Here is a 17232-nt window from a genome sequence, read left to right as displayed (position 1 = left end):
TGTTAATACACCTACCTTTTGAATGCAGCTGTGATAGGCTCTGCACAGCCCTTACCTTTGGGCTGATACTGTGTTGACCAGTTTGACGCGTGCAAATGATGGATTGTCAGATCCAAACACAAAAACACAGAACTGGACATTGTATTTATTTTATACTATCAAAATGAAATCAAATGTATGCTATAGGTCAGCACGATGGTAGAGAGGGGTTAGTGCGTCTGCCTCACAATACGAAGGTCCTGAGTAGTCCTGGGTTCAATCCCGAGCTCGGGATCTTTTTGTGTGAAGTTTGCATGTACCCCCCGTGACGGCGTGGGTTCCCTCCGGGTACTCCGACTTCCTCCCACTTCCAAAGACATGCACCTGGGGATAGGTTGATTGGCAACACTAAATTGGCCCTAGTGTGTGAATGTGAGTGTGAATGTTGTCTGTCTATCTGTGTTGGCCCTGCGATGAGGTGGCGACTTGTCCAGGGTGTACACCGCCTTCCGCCCGATTGTAGCTTAGATATGCACCAGCGCCCCCCGTGACCCCAAAGGGAATAAGTGGTAGAAAATGGATGGATGGTATGCTATATAACAAAGCATGCTGACCTTGAATGGCACATTGTCACAGCACGGTCGAAAACTGTTTGTCCTCCAATCGCCTTGCCCGTGCTTCTTCTTCTTCTTCTTCTTTTGTTTTTATGGCGGTTGGCAATCAACCTTCTGGTGTGCATTACCGCCACCTACTGTAATAGAGTGTGGACCGAGGTGGATCCCTACTCTATATTCTTTTATTTAACCCAGTGTTTTTTAAATATGTGTATATTGCTTTATATCCAATGTTTTCTGAATGCAATCCTAATATACCCAACACTTCTAACCTAATATTTTCTTTTGCTAACTTATTTTCCAGTATTTCTCTTTTTCTATTGTATTTCCTACATTGTATTAAGACATGGTCAACATTTTCTATCTGATGGCAAAAATCACACAGCCCTGTAGTATGTTTTCCTATCAATTTTAGTGAACTATTTAGATATGTATGTCCTAATCTCATTCTAGTAATAATGTCTTCTTCTTTCCTATTTCTACCCCCTCCTCTCATTACACCTTATCTCCTCTGGACTTTGTAAAACTCTCGACCTTTTATTTCTTTATTCCAATTATCCTGCCTCTTTTTATTGTGTTCTATCTTAATTATGCTCTTCAGTTCTTCTTTACTGTGCATAATCTCCATGTTTACTTCAGTTTTAGTGGTTGCTTGTTTTGCGTATCTATCAGCTAACTCATTTCCCTCAACTCCTACATGAGCAGGAACCCAGAGAAATGTTACCACACCTCCCGCTTTATTTATCCTGTAGATTGCCTGAACTATTTCATAAACTATATCTTGTCTTGTTTCTGATGCTATGTTTTTTATGCTCGTCAATGCACTGCTGGAGTCCGAGCACACGACTACTTTCCTTGCTTTGTTTTCCTCTATCCAGTTAACTGCCATATAAATTGCTACCAATTCCCCCGTAAAAACAGATAGTTTATCACTGATTCTTTTTTTTAATACTATATTTCCCTGTGGGATAACTGCAGCAGCTCCTACTTTACTATTTATAGTTTTTGATGCATCTGTGAATATCATAATGTTGTCAAAAAACATTTCCTCAATCCATTGTTCTATTTGGTAACTATTTAAATTTCTATTCTTCAGTAATTGCATGTTTACCTTTGGGTTGTCATACATCCACGGTGGTATTGCAGGAATTGGTACTGTAGGGCTAACTTTAATATTGTCAATTTGTGTTTTGTTACATATATCTCCTATTATCCACCCAAAACTATTCATTTTGTTCTTCTCTTTTTCTTGGCAGTTTAGTAACACTTGACGGGTTGGATGTCCTTGCTTGGACCCTTTTAAATTTGCCCAATAAACTGCTGAGAGTTGGTCTCTCCTCATGTCTAAAGGTTTTTCGTTCATTTCTACTTGTAATGCTGCCACTGGAGTAGATTTAGTAGCTCCACAACATAATCTTAAAGCCTGCGACTGGATCCGGTCTATTTTCCCAAGTAGTGTTTTTGAAGCAGATTGATAAATAATGCATCCGTAGTCGATAACAGATCGAATTAAAGTGATATATATTGTTTTCAATGTCAACCTATCAGCCCCCCCAATCTTTACCCCTCAAAGCCCTCATTATATTTAACACCTTTTTACTTTTCTCCACTATTTTGCTGATGTGGGTTGACCAGTTAATATTTTTATCAAACCATATTCCTAAATATTTGAATACTTGTACCTCTTCTATGTTTTCTCCATAGAGTTTTATTTGGAGCTTGTTTTGTACTTTCCTCTTCGTAAAATTTATGACTTTTGTCTTTCCAACAGAGAATCTTAAACCCCAAGCCGTCCCCCAGTCTTGAACATTATTTACCGCTTTTTGAATCTTCTTTTCTATATTATTTGTATTTCTACCTCTCTTCCACATCACTCCATCATCAGCAAACAATGCCACCTCCACTAACCCTTCCACTTCACTAAAAACTTCATTTATCATGATGGAAAATAGTACTGGACTTATTATACTCCCTTGTGGGGTGCCATTTTCCACTTCGTATTCTCTGCTATATTCATTCTCTATTTTTACTAATAATGTTTTAGTTGTTAAAAAGTATTTTATCCATCTATACATTCTTCCTCTAATCCCAATCTTATTTAGTTTCATCAGCAACCCCTGTATCCACAACATATCATACGCTTTCCCTATGTCAAAAAATACCGCAATTATAATTTTTTTTATTTATTTGTCCCTTTCTAATTTCCTCTTCCAGCTGCACTGCTGGGTCATTTGTGCTTCTTGCTTTGCGAAAACCACTTTGGTAGTTTTTTATAATTTCTTTTGACTCTAAATAATATATTAATCTTTCATTAATCATTTTTTCCATTACTTCGCCCAAATTTGAGGTCAATGCTATCAGCCTATAATTTCCTGCCTCTTCCGGATCTTTCCCTGGCTTGCATATTGGAATTATTACAGCTGTTTTCCACTCATCTGGTAATTTTCCTTCTTCATATATCCTATTATATAATTTCAAGACCACTTCTTTGCCGATGCTACCTAAATTTTTGATGATTTGATAACTCACCAGGCTTTCCCTGGCGTCGTATTTCTAACTTTTTTTAAAATTCGAACCATTTCCTCCAAAGAAAATGTCATATCCATAGTGTTGGTAAAACTATTATCGTTGTCTTCCTTCATTTCCTCAATATTTAAACTAATTGTTTCTTCTCTCTTTTGTTTTTCTACTTTTCTCAAATTATCATTACTGTGCACTTTAACAAAGGTTTCTGCTAAAAGTTCTGCTTTTTCTTTATTTCCTACCACACTCCGCGTTCCATCTTTCATCACATGATTTTTATGTTCTTTTCTGACCCCTGACATTCTCTTGATCATTCCCCACACTTGGCTTAAAGGAGTAGTTCTATTTAGTGTTTCACAAAAAGTTCTCCAATGGTGTTTTCTTGTTTTTTTAATAACATACCTTACTCTAGCTTGATGCCTTTTATATTGGATCATGTCTTGGAAATTATGTGTTCTTCTCAATATTCTAAATGCTCTATTCCGTTCTTGTATTGCATCTGTGCACTCTTGTGTCCACCACGGCACTATCTTCCTTCTTCTCCCTATACTATTCCTTGGTATGCTCTGTTCGGCTGCTTCTATTATGCACTTTGTAATATCTGTATTTAATTGTTCAATATCTTGATTTATATCTACTTCCTTTAAAGTTATGTCGGTAATTTCCCTAAATTTCCCCCAGTCACCATGGTTATACTTCCATCTTCCTTCTATCCTAGTACTTTCTGTCCTTTGATTTATGTTTATGTGAATGAAGATTGGATAGTGATCACTTCCCATAGTGCTGTATTTATTTACTTCCCACTCCACCTTTCCTGCTAACCCTTGTGACACTAGTGTTAAATCTATTGCTGTTTCTTTACCCGTGACGACATCTAACCTTGTTCCCGACCCATCATTCACACACACCAGTTCTTTTTCCTCCAAAAGTGCTTCCAATGTTTCCCCATTCCAGTCATCCCTTTCACCCCACATTGTGCTATGTGCATTAAAGTCACCACACTAAATAATATTGCCACTCCAGTGCTCCATTATTGTTTCTAGTTGGTGAATTTCTAATTTCTTGCATGGATTATAGAAGTTTAGTACTTTGTATCTTTCTTTATTATTCCATACTTCTACTCCTACTATCTCTAGTTCTTGTTTTACTTTTAATATTGAATAATGCATATCTTCCTTAATAAATATGGCACATCCTCCTCCTTGCCCATCATTCCTATCTTTACGTATTGTTATATATCCTTTTATTATAAAGTTTAATTTTGGCTTCAGCCATGTTTCTTGAATACATATTATATGTGGGGTTTTTTTCATATTATTAATATATCCATTTAATTCCTTTCCGTTTGCTATCAAACTTCTGGCATTCCACTGAACAATTAACATGGCGTTGGATTGTGGTAACATGACTCGGTCTCGTCTGCTCTCTGTAGCTCACCTTGCACCTGTACCCAGGATAGTTCTTTTAAATTTAAAAACTTTGCTGCTGCTTTGACAATTATTTTGATCTTCTCAGTCTTGTTTCTAGCCTGCTCTGTACAGTTTATCACGTAAGCCAGGAATACAACTAGTTTGTCCATGGAAATTCCTGTATTTGCTGCCTCTTGTTTTTTATTTCTTGAACTATTTTCACTTCTGTCCTGTTCTGCACTTTCTTGATTTCTTATTTTAACTGCCTCTGCGTATGTAATATTTCTTTCAACTCTGATTTGCTGTACTTCTGTTGCCTGTTTTCTTATGATGCAGCCCCCATACGCTGCTGTGTGATTCCCGCCACAATTACAACACTTGACCTGTTCATTTTCTCCACATTGTCCATATTCATGCTGTCCTCCACACCTCCCACATCTCATCTTAGCATGACACACACTAGCTATGTGCCCATAGCGTTGGCACTTGAAACAACGTACTGGGGGTGGCACGTAAGCTCTAACATAGAAGCTTAGATACCCAATCATGATTCTCTCTGGTAGGACCTCCTCTGCAAATTGCACTAGCACGGATTCGCTCTCAGTCTTTTCACCGTTCCTAAATGCCATCATTCTTTTCATCATAGTGGCAGTTCCTCCTTTTACTTCTCTTTTCTTGGGATTCCTGTCACGACTCCTCTTGCCCCCTTTCGTTCTCCCACTTCGATTTTTTCCTTTATTATTTTGTTGCACAGTTTTTGCAATCGCATTGCTTTGTTCTTTTGCTCTCCATTTTTGCATTTAATCAACAGCCGTCCGGCCCTGAGCACCTTCGCTATCTCCACCTCTCCAATGTCCTTCTTTAATCCCTTAACCAGTGTCATCAAACTGTCATTCATATCTTGGTTTGATTTAAATGTATAAATTATCTTATATTCATCCACCATAACCCTTTTCCTCTTATCAACCTCTTCATCGTCTTCATGCACTCTTTTAGCACTCTACTTTCCTTCACTCCCTCCTCTCCCCTTCTTTCCTCTCTCCCCTCTAGTCCTATCCATTTCCATACTATCCTCATACATCCCGTCACTATCCCCTTCCATCTCGATCCAGTCACAAAACAGCTTGTGCTCAACCGCCAAAACAGATTAAGACCTTCTCGCCGCCGCCAAATTCACTCCAAATGTTTGGTAGTTCCGCGTCTCTCCTTCCGGAAGCTTCCTCTCCAGTCAGCCGACCCCCCTTGTTGAGCTCGACAGCTACCGATTCACGTCAAACTGCAGTCTCATGCTATCTGCCCCCTTGCCCGTGCTCACACCTGAACCCAATTTAAGGAGGCTGCCATGGTAACCACACCATAGCAACAGTCCCATCCATGTCAACACTTCCTGGTTCTTAACAGGAAGTGGGCGGCGCAATTTGCCGAAAAGGAAATTCAACATGAAATGAGGTCAGCAATCAATTAGAGAAAATAAAATAAAAACAATATAAACAAATAAGGACATTTGGCTCCAACAAGCTCCAGCACCCCCCGCGACCCCGAAAGGGACAAGCGGTAGAAAATGGATGGATGGATGGATGGATGGATGGATATTCATGTTCATATTAAAATTCATAAAAACAATTGAACAATTCTGACAAAAATATACAATTATTCCCTGTTACACTCGATGCCAAGCAAAATAAGAAGTGAATAATATATCAATAATATAATATAAATATAAATAATGAAAATAAAACATGAAAAAATGTTTTGCCTACATATATTTTTTTATCAACAAACATATACAATAAACACTACAGTATATTTATTATTTTTTATTATTTATTATTTTGATACTACTATATATATATATATACATATATATATATATATATATATATGTATATATATATATAGTAGTACATATATATAAATATATATATATATATATATATGTATATATATATAGATATATATATGCATATATATATACACATCCATCCATTAATCCATTTTCTACCGCTTATTCCCTTTGGGGTCGTGGGGGGCGCTGGAGCATATCTCAGCTAAAATCGGGCGGAAGATGTTAATGTTATTTAAACAATGTAATAATATTACCAAAACAATGCAATTATTCCCTGCTGTTACACTCAATAATTTGAGAAAAATAAACAGTGCAAAAATAAATAATACAATATAATAAATACATTATAATGAAAATGAAACACAGGAAACCATTTGTACCTGTACGGTGTATACGTTTTGTCAAGTTTTAATTTTTTTTATCAACATATTTTTTATATCTACATCATTATTTATAAAAACTATGTAACAATATTACTAAAATAATAAAATTATTCCCTGCTGGTACACTCAATGATTTGAGCAAAAAAAAAAATCAATGCAAAAATAAATACTACAAAATAGTAAATACATTATAATGAAAATAAAACACATGCCTAAAAAATGTGTAATTACAAACGTATTTGTTTACGTTATGATATTGTACATTTAATGTACTTATTGTTAACATTTTAATGCAATGTATCATATCCATGTTTATATTATTATTTTTAAAAACTATGTAGCGTTATTACCAAGTTAATACAATTATTTTGTCCTGTTACATGATTATGATTTGAGCAAATTAAATACTGCAAAAATAAATAATATAATAGTAAATTATAATAAATGTAAAACATAGGAAAAATATTTTGACCTACATATGTATATATATATGTGTGTATGTATATGTATATATATATATGTATATATATATATATATATATATATATATAGTTTACACTAAAGTATATGTAGCATTTAATATTTGAATAGAATATATTATATTCATGTTTATTTTAATATTTATCAAAGCTATGTAAAAATATTGCCAAAGTAATACAATTATTGTTACACTCAATTTGAGCAAAATAAACAGTGCATGAATCAATAATATAATATAATAATAAATTATCCAGAAAATAAAACATGATATAAAGATTTTTGCCTATATATATATTTTTTTACCAACACTTTTATTTGTTTACACTGTAGTATCCTTAACATTTAAAAGATAGATAGATATTTAGTATTTTAATACAATATATTACAGTCATGTTTACAATAATATTCATAAAAACTAACATTACCAAACTAATTAACATTTTAGTGCAAAATCAGTACACTATTATTATTATTATTATTATTATTATTATTATTATGTCATTAAAATAATTAGTTTTCCTGCTGTAACTTAATCCCTGTGTTGATACAAAAAAATATAAATATTCACAATATGAACAGCAAAAAACACTTACTTATGAAAACAAAGGTGAGAAAAATATCAATTTGGTCACACAGTATTGATCTGATACTGATATCACAGAGTATTGATCTGATACTGATATCACAGAGTATTGATCTGATACTGATACCACCCTTGTCGCTAATGTTATGTGATGGTTGTGTTTATTATGCCACATCATTTGTGTCCTCAGCACACGTTGGTGGTCAACCTGAACGTGGGGGGTCACAGATTCTGCACCGCACTGAGCACTCTCACAAAGTACCCCGAGTCCAAGCTGGCTGGGTGGTTCGGCACCCCGTCCAAACTGGTCCGGGACTCGCAGGGACACATCTTCCTGGACCGGGACGGCTCGCACTTTGGAGCGGTCCTGGAATTCCTGCGGTCGGAACGCGTACCTACGGAGAACGTGCAGCAGGTGTGAGTCTCTTGCTGAGAAGCGGCGTGGACCCTTCACGTGTGTCGTATGCTATAGGTTCACAGAGAGGCGGTCCACTACAACATCTCGGCGCTGATCCGACGCCTGGAGGAAAGCCCGCTTCTGTACGGCGAGCTGGTGGGAAGGAAGCAGTTCCTCGCCCGAGTTCCTCACTACAAGGAGAACATCGAGGTCCGGGGCCTTCAGAACCTCTTGGGATGTCATGTGACCACGTCCTTTCTTCCCCCAGGTTCTGACCCGCATCGCCCGCGCCGAGGCCGTGGCTTCCCGCCACTCTAGCATCATCATCTGCGTGCTGCGAACACAGGAGGACTTGGGTTGCTACGACAACGCCATCGCCAGCCTGGAGGCCATGACGAGGCACAAGGAAGCGGTGGTGACGTTCGGACCCTGGAACGCCGGGCCCTTGCCCAAAGACCTGCTCGACTGCGTTAAGAAGGACATTGAGAGCCAAGGGTACACGGTGAGCATCCAACCTCACGTCAAGGAGAAGAACTTCTTGTCCCGCAGCTATGACTTCTTCTACACACTCACGTTCACCTGGTGGTGACCTCGCCCTTCTCCTGCATGTGTGATGCGTGGATGATACAGTAGGTCCACTGATAAAGCGCTTTGGTTCAATTGTAATGCTGCAGATTTTGCTATCAGTACGAAACCAATTAATACAAAACCAGCATTGCTGATATTGGTACTTTGTATTTGGACTCTTATTTTGAAATTATTTTGTGATTTTAATTACTTTTTCTCCTCATCCTTGTGGCCCATATCTAAAACAGCCACTGCCCTTGATATCGGTATTGTACTTACCAAAAGTAGGCGATACTACACATTCGCCAATACTTTTAGAATTTGGACATGTTTCAAGATCATTAAATTATTTTGTGAGTTTTTGTTTTAATTTGCTGATCAAATATTTAAACATAATATTTTCGATAAACTTGCCTCCAGTTCAACACTATATAAATGTAGCAAGAGAGCAATAAGAACACAACATACAAACACACATCTGTGAAAATATTAAAATATATTTATTTCAGAACGGTCCAACCATCTCCAGTAACTCAAAATCAACAAAAACTCTCAGATGTGGAAAGAGAATATGAACAACATAAAAAATATTGACATTTTTTTTAGCAAAAATAAATAATAGAAATTATAATTTAAATGTATATTTTTTAACCAAAATATGAGTATATTTAATATATTCAATAACTTTGTATTTAATATTCAAACACAATATATTCATGTTTATAGTATTTATAAAACATACGTAACATTACCAGAATACTGCAATAATTCCCTACAGTTACACTTAATCGTTTGAGCAAAATAAAGAATATAATGAAAAATGATAATGAAAATAAAACTTCGGGGAAATTATTTGTGTGTGTGTATATATATATATATATATATATATATATATATATACATATATATATATATATATATATATATATATATACATATATATGTATATATATATATATATATATATATACATATATATGTATATATATATATGTATATGTATATGTTAAAAGATGCAACCTATGCTTAAAAGAGAAACTGTTTATTATATATCACCCAGACCTGTCATCACTCAACAAGCACAGTGAAATCCTATCAGTATGCCGTCACAGACGGAAACACCTCCTAGGTAACACTTGAGCCAATCACCACGCCCCTACGCCTGCTTGTACCTACCCACTCTGTGCCCTATATAAACCAATGTATGTGAATGCTTCCATTAAAATCTCCTGATGATTGAGGGAACCCCTCATGAAACAGTTCTGTAGAGATGAAGTAGTCTTGTGATTTTTCCCACACACATATTGCGCTCTACCACGGTATCGAGCGCTATTCTCTGGATAATCCAATTAAGACACACACACACACACACACACACATATATATATATATTTATGAACAAATGTATTTGTTTACACTAGATTGAATATCCATCCATCCATCAATTTTTCTGCCGCTTATTCCCTTTGGGGATCACGGGGGGCGCTGGCGCCTATCTCAGCTACAATCGGGCGGAAGGCGGGGTACACCCTGGACAAGTCGCCAAACCCTGGACAAGTTTGCCACCTCACTGCAGGGACTAGATTGAACATTTAATTTATATTTCGATATGATATATGTTAATGTTTATATTAACATTTGTAAAAACTATGTAAGAATATTACCAAATGTATACGATTATTCCCCGCTGACAATAATTTGAGTAAAATAAACAGTGCAAATATAAATAAAATCATAAATTACATCCATCCATCCATCCATTTCCTACCGCTTATTCCCTTTTGGGATCACGGGGGGCGCTGGCGCCTATCTCAGCTACAATCGGGCGGAAGGCGGTGTACACCCTGGACAAGTCGCCAAACCCTGGACAAGTCGCCACCTCATTGCAGGGACTAGATTGAACATTTAATCTATATTTCGATATGATATATGTTAATGTTTATATTAACATTTGTAAAAACTATGTAAGAATATTACCAAATGTATACGATTATTCCCCGCTGACAATAATTTGAGTAAAATAAACAGTGCAAATATAAATAAAATTATAAATTACAATGAAAATAAAATATAGGATAAAGATTTTTGCCTATATATTTTTTGTTTTAATAAACGTATATTTACAATATATTAAACATATGTGATATTAATTTAATATTGTAATGCAATATATGAATGTAACGTAATGTATATACACGAGTGTATCCAGCCCCTCCCACTGTCTACGGAAAACGTAAAGGGACATTTAATGTCGTCTTACATAGCTCCCAACTAAACATCCTTGCTGTCATGGCAGCACACCTGAAAAAGCGAGTTTACGAGGAGTTCTCCAAAGTTGTACAGGTAAGAATGACGTTTACCACCCCGGTGTAACATTAAAGACATTACCAGCAAGAAACCTGCGTCAATAACGGGCTTGTTAGCAAGTAGCTAACTAGCGTGGGTAGCTAACAGATTCGGCTAATTTTTGCGGCCTCTGATCAAAAAACAAACTTATTTTTAGTTTTGCCATGAAATGCTAACTTAATGTAGAAGAAGGACACGAATATATTTGCATTAATTATAGGAGAACCTCAAAGTAGTTACGGAAACAACACAGTAAGTACATTTGATTTATAACGCGCTTCTGAACGATAACAATCACAAAGTGCTGTACAAGACATGGATGAATTAAAATAATTAAATTACATTACGGAGTTACTTTTTAAATATTGTGTTGGTATTGGAGCCTGTTATTTATAGGGAAAAATAACCAAAATTGAATGAACTCTGATGGTGCTTCTTGCAAGTATTGTGTGTTCGGTACGGTGGCCGACGAGGGCAAACGCTCAGCAACGTCCAAACGACCATAAAAAAAGAGAAAACATCCATCCATCCATCCATTTTCTACCGCTTATTCCCTTTTGGGATCGCGGGGGGCGCTGGCGCCTATCTCCGCTACAATCGGGCGGAAGGCGGGATACACCCTGGACAAGTCTCCACCTCATCACAGTGTAACTTAACAATTACTCCAAATAAAAAAAAACTGCATTAGAAAAATGCTGCAAGATGACGATTAGCAGGCGACTTTAGAAAGCGAACAAGCCTCGAGTAACTTATAATAAGTGGACTTGATTACACTGGTTTGTGTGTGTTCAGCGTTCATCTGGTTGTAGCATTTTTAATTTTCAGCATTTTCACGTGTCCATTTTTGTTATGGTGTCTATGTGTTACTGGATCATTTCTGTATTTGTCTGTTTGATACGTGAAACCGCTGAGAAGGTGAGACGACCCAATATAAAACGTGTTGTCTGCCTTCAGATCCCCCAGGAAGAAGCTCCGGCAAAGAAGCTCCGCCTGTGCAAGCCCAGCAAGTCTGCGGCGCTTCACGTTGACCTGTGCAAGGCCACCAACTCCACGGATGCTCTGCAGTACCTCCTGCAGTTCGCACGGAAGCCCGTGGAGGCCGAGAGCGTGGAGGGTGTGGTCAGGATCCTGTTGGAGCACTACTACAAGGTGGGCAAAGTCTTGCTGACAGGGATGTACCCTTCAACTTTTAGGTCTTTCGATGCAATTTTTTTTGGGCCTCAGATTCAATCCAAATTCAAGTCCTGATCCGGTACTTTGACATTATATCAAAACAGAAGTGAAACTGTTTTATAGCAATGAACTAACACAAATACTTACTTGCCAGGTTTGTAAACAATAACAAAATACACCCCAAAACTTCATTCTGTAATAATAAGAACGGGAAAAAGAAAAAATGTGATTTAATCTTTGTGGACTTGGAGAAGATCTTCCACCGTGTCCCTCGGGAAGTCCTTTGTTACTTTTTACAATAAGCAGCAACAACTGAAATTGCATTGGACAAAGAGAGCCCAGTCCAAAAAGTATAAGAATTTTTGTATTAAGATTATTAATGGTAATAATAATAACTAAAGACACTAATAATGTTTTTATATGTATATAAAACATTTGTTTAGCCTTTTAAAGAAAGTGTATTCATCATTGCAAATCAAAATTATCATGTCATATATGTGATGATGTCATATTGACCATAACCCCACCGCCACGTATATAGTGGCAATCTGGGGAAAACCCTGAGCTCTCTTTTGTCCCGTGTTGCAAACGACCAAAAAGCGTTGCAAATAATAATAGCGTCCCCTGCCGCTACTTGTTCAGAAGTTGCATAGATCATCTTCACAAAGGTATTTTCCTCTGGCTTGTAAGTAAAAAACATCTAATAGAACATGTTGGGGCTGTCGTCACTCTTCACAAGAAGGAAACACAGTATCTACCGATAGTTAACAGCAGCTGCAGTTACCCCTTCTGGAAAGGCTGCCCCCTTAGTGTTTTAGAAGAGAATTACAAGTCTGGCGCCACCCCCCCCCCCCCCCCCCCCACCCCCCCCCCCCCCCCCCCCCCCCCCCCCCCCCCCCCCCCCCCCCCCCCCCCCCCCCCACCCCCACGGGAGAACTATAAATCAATCAAGACGCCTTCGGAGGGGTCGGAAGCTACGTGACGCGAGAGTATACACCAGGCATTAGAGCAAGGCTGTCTCATTTTTAGCTCAGGGGCCACATGGAGGGAAATCTACTCCCACGTGGGGCGGACTGGTAAAATCATGGCATAATAACTTAAAAATAAAGATAGCCTCAGAATGTTTCTCTGTTTTAATTTGGTCAAAAATAGAACAAGCACATTATGAAAATGTACATTTTACAAATAAATGTCTTGGCAAAACACTTCAAGTTGGGTGAAAATTCTGAGGAAAAGAATTGGTGCAGTTTCAAAAAACCATCAAGAACACAATGAACTAGACTTTGTCTCCATGTATTTACAAAGCCATTAAACTTTAAGAACTTCCTGTTTAGCATTCTTATGTTGGCAATTGACCATTAAAAACATGTTTGGAAAAACAAACCAAGTATTTCCTCAAACTGCGGCATAGGTGACATCCGCAACTGCCACAACACTTTTTATTTATCATCATTCAAATATAAAAATTATAATTTAACCAAAACAAGGACACCATAGCTGACGTCAAGGTAAGAAAACTACAAACTTAACCAATGTGAACATGTAAGATTTAAGCATTAAATAAAATATAACATACAACAATTGTAGAAACACATTCTTACAATGGAGTTCAGAGTGCGCATCTTTCTGTCAACTAATTGCGAGCGCTGCAGGGAACTAACTACAACCAAGATGATGGTCATGTCAACTTAAATCTTTGCATCTTACCGTTTTGTTATTTAATCAGTTGAGTAGATAATATACAAAAAAAAAAGATTACCGTGCGTCGATACTGCATCAGTCTGCCGCCATCTGCTGCCAGCCACAACAGGAGCAGCTGATTGGAGTCGCGGCAGCCAATCCGGAGGGCGCTTGAAGTCAGCTGAGCCTTCATCTTTAAACAGTGTCATGTTTGACTTCTATGGAATTACAACGAAATGAACCCAGATTTCCCTCGCCCGGACGTGGGTCACCGGGGCCCCGCTCTGGAGCCAGGCCCGGAGTTGGGGCACGATGGCGAGCGCCCTGGTGGTCGGGCCTGTTCCCATGGGGCCCGGCCGGGCACAGCCCGAAGAGGCAACGTGGGTCATCCCTCCAATGGGCTCACCACTCATAGGAGGGGCCATAGAGGTCGGGTGCATTGTGAGCTGGGCGGCAGCCGAAGGCAGGGCACTTGGCGGTCCGATCCTCGGCTACAGAAGCTAGCTCTTGGGACGTGGAACGTCACCTCACTGGGGGGGAAGGAGCCTGAGCTAGTGCGCGAGGTAGAGAAGTTCCGGCTGGATATAGTCGGACTCACCTCGACGCACAGCAAGGGCTCTGGAACCAGTTCTCTCGAGAGGGACTGGACCCTCTTCCACTCTGGCGTTGCCGGCAGTGAGAGGCGACGGGCTGGGGTGGCAATTCTGGTTGCCCCCCGGCTCAAAGCCTGTACGTTTGAGTTCAACCCAGTGGACGAGAGGGTAGCTTCCCTTCGCCTTCGGGTGGGGGGACGGGTCCTGACTGTTGTTTGTGCTTACGCACCAAACAGCAGTTCAGAATACCCACCCTTTTTGGGTACACTCGAGGGAGTACTGGAAAGTGCTCCTCCGGGTGATTCCCTTGTCCTACTGGGAGACTTCAACGCTCACGTTGGCAACGACAGTGAAACCTGGAGAGGCGTGATTGGGAAGAATGGTCGCCCGGATCTAAACCCGAGTGGTGTTTTGTTATTGGACTTTTGTGCTCGTCACAGTTTGTCGATAACAAACACCATGTTCAAACATAAGGGTGTCCATATGTGCACTTGGCACCAGGACACCCTAGGCCGCAGTTCCATGATCGACTTTGTAGTTGTGTCATCGGATTTGCGGCCTTATGTTTTGGACACTCGGGTGAAGAGAGGGGCGGAGCTTTCTACCGATCACCACCTGGTGGTGAGTTGGCTGCGATGGTGGGGGAGGATGCCGGACAGACCTGGCAGGCCCAAGCGCATTGTGAGGGTCTGCTGGGAACGTCTGGCAGAGTCTCCTGTCAGAGAGAGTTTCAATTCACACCTCCGGGAGAACTTTGAACATGTCACGAGGGAGGTGCGGGGACATTGAGTCCGAGTGGACCATGTTCCGAACCTCTATTGTCGAGGCGGCTGATTGGAGCTGTGGCCGCAAGGTTGTTGGTGCCTGTCGTGGCGGTAATCCCAGAACCCGTTGGTGGACACCAGCAGTGAGGGATGCCGTCAAGCTGAAGAAGGAGTCCTATCGGGTTCTTTTGGCTCATAGGACTCCGGAGGCAGTGGACGGGTACCGACGGGCCAAGCGGTGTGCAGCTTTAGCGGTCGCGGAGGCAAAAACTCGGACATGGGAAGAGTTCGGGGAAGCCATGGAAAACGACTTCCGGACGGCTTCGAAGCGATTCTGGACCACCATACGGCGCCTCAGGAAGGGGAAGCAGTGCACTATCAACACCGTGTATGGTGCGGATGGTGTTCTGCTGACTTCGACTGCGGATGTTGTGGATCGGTGGAGGGAATACTTCGAAGACCTCCTCAATCCCACCAACACGTCTTTCTTTGAGGAAGCGGTGCCTGGGAAATCTGTAGTGGACTCTCCTATTTCTGGGGCTGAGGTCGCTGAGGTAGTTAAAAAGCTCCTCGGCGGCAAGGCCCCGGGGGTGGATGAGACCCGCCCGAGTTCCTTAAGGCTCTGGATGCTGTGGGGCTGTCTTGGTTGACAAGACTCTGCAGCATCGCATGGACATCGGGGCGGTACCTCTGGATTGGCAGACCGGGGTGGTGGTCCCTCTCTTTAAGAAGGGGGACCGGAGGGTGTGTTCCAACTATCGTGGGATCACACTCCTCAGCCTTCCCGGTAAGGTTTATTCAGGTGTACTGGAGAGGAGGCTTCGCCGGATAGTCGAACCTCGGATTCAGGAGGAACAGTGTGGTTTTCGTCCTGGTCGTGGAACTGTGGACCAGCTCTATACTCTCGGCAGGGTTCTTGAGGGTGCATGGGAGTTTGCCCAACCAGTCTACATGTGCTTTGTGGACTTGGAGAAGGCATTCGACCGTGTCCCTCGGGAAGTCCTGTGGGGAGTGCTCAGAGAGTATGGGGTATCGGAATGTCTTATTGTGGCAGTCCCGCTCCCTGTATGATCAGTGTCAGAGCTTGGTCCGCATTGCTGGCAGTAAGTCGGACACGTTTCCAGTGAAGGTTGGACTCCGCCAAGGCTGTCCTTTGTCACCGATTCTGTTCATAACTTTTATGGACAGAATTTCTAGGCGCAGTCAAGGCGTTGAGGGGTTCCGGTTTGGTGGCCACGGGATTAGGTCTCTGCTTTTTGCAGATGATGTAGTCCTGATGGCTTCATCTGGCCGGGATCTTCAGCTCTCACTGGATCGGTTCGCAGCCGAGTGTGAAGCGACCGGAATGAGAATCAGCACCTCCAAGTCCGAGTCCATGGTTCTCGCCCGGAAAAGGGTGGAGTGCCATCTCCGGGTTGGGGAGGAGACCCTGCCCCAAGTGGAGGAGTTCAAGTACCTAGGAGTCTTGTTCACGAGTGGGGGAAGAGTGGATCGTGAGATCGACAGGCGGATCGGTGCGGCGTCTTCAGTAATGCGGACGTTGTATCGATCCGTTGTGGTGAAGAAGGAGCTGAGCCGGAAGGCAAAGCTCTCAATTTACCGGTCGATCTACGTTCCCATCCTCACCTATGGTCATGAGCTTTGGGTCATGACCGAAAGGATAAGATCACGGGTACAAGCGGCCGAAATGAGTTTCCTCCGCCGGGTGGCGGGGCTCTCCCTTAGAGATAGGGTGAGAAGCTCTGCCATCCGGGAGGCGCTCAACGTAAAGCCGCTGCTCCTCCACATCGAGAGGAGCCAGATGAGGTGGTTCGGGCATCTGGTCAGGATGCCACCCGAACGCCTCCCTAGGGATGTGTTTAGGGCACGTCCAGCTGGTAGGAGGCCACGGGGAA

At 40.8% G+C, this 17232-nt stretch overlaps 1 protein-coding gene across 3 annotated transcripts in view; it reads left to right on the top strand.

The window, feature by feature from the left end:
• Positions 1-17232, top strand: part of ints4 (integrator complex subunit 4) — a 44353-nt gene that overhangs the window by 1153 nt on the left and 25968 nt on the right. The window contains exons 2-5 of one of the 3 annotated variants that reach the window (XM_061877741.1): positions 8008-8232; positions 8290-8424; positions 8483-8716; positions 12082-12276. In XM_061877741.1, coding sequence (XP_061733725.1) covers positions 8008-8232; positions 8290-8424; positions 8483-8716; positions 12082-12276 — 789 coding nt within the window. Of the gene's footprint in view, positions 1-8007; positions 8233-8289; positions 8425-8482; positions 8717-10999; positions 11125-12081; positions 12277-17232 lie in introns of those variants that run through there. The other 2 variants (XM_061877742.1, XM_061877743.1) reach the window with 2 other exon arrangements.

This window comes from Nerophis ophidion, linkage group LG18 (assembly GCF_033978795.1).
Source record: "Nerophis ophidion isolate RoL-2023_Sa linkage group LG18, RoL_Noph_v1.0, whole genome shotgun sequence".
Classification (NCBI taxonomy): Eukaryota; Metazoa; Chordata; class Actinopteri; order Syngnathiformes; family Syngnathidae; genus Nerophis; species Nerophis ophidion.
The sequence above is the reverse complement of the archived record's forward strand: the minus strand, read 5'-3'. Positions and strand labels throughout refer to the sequence as shown.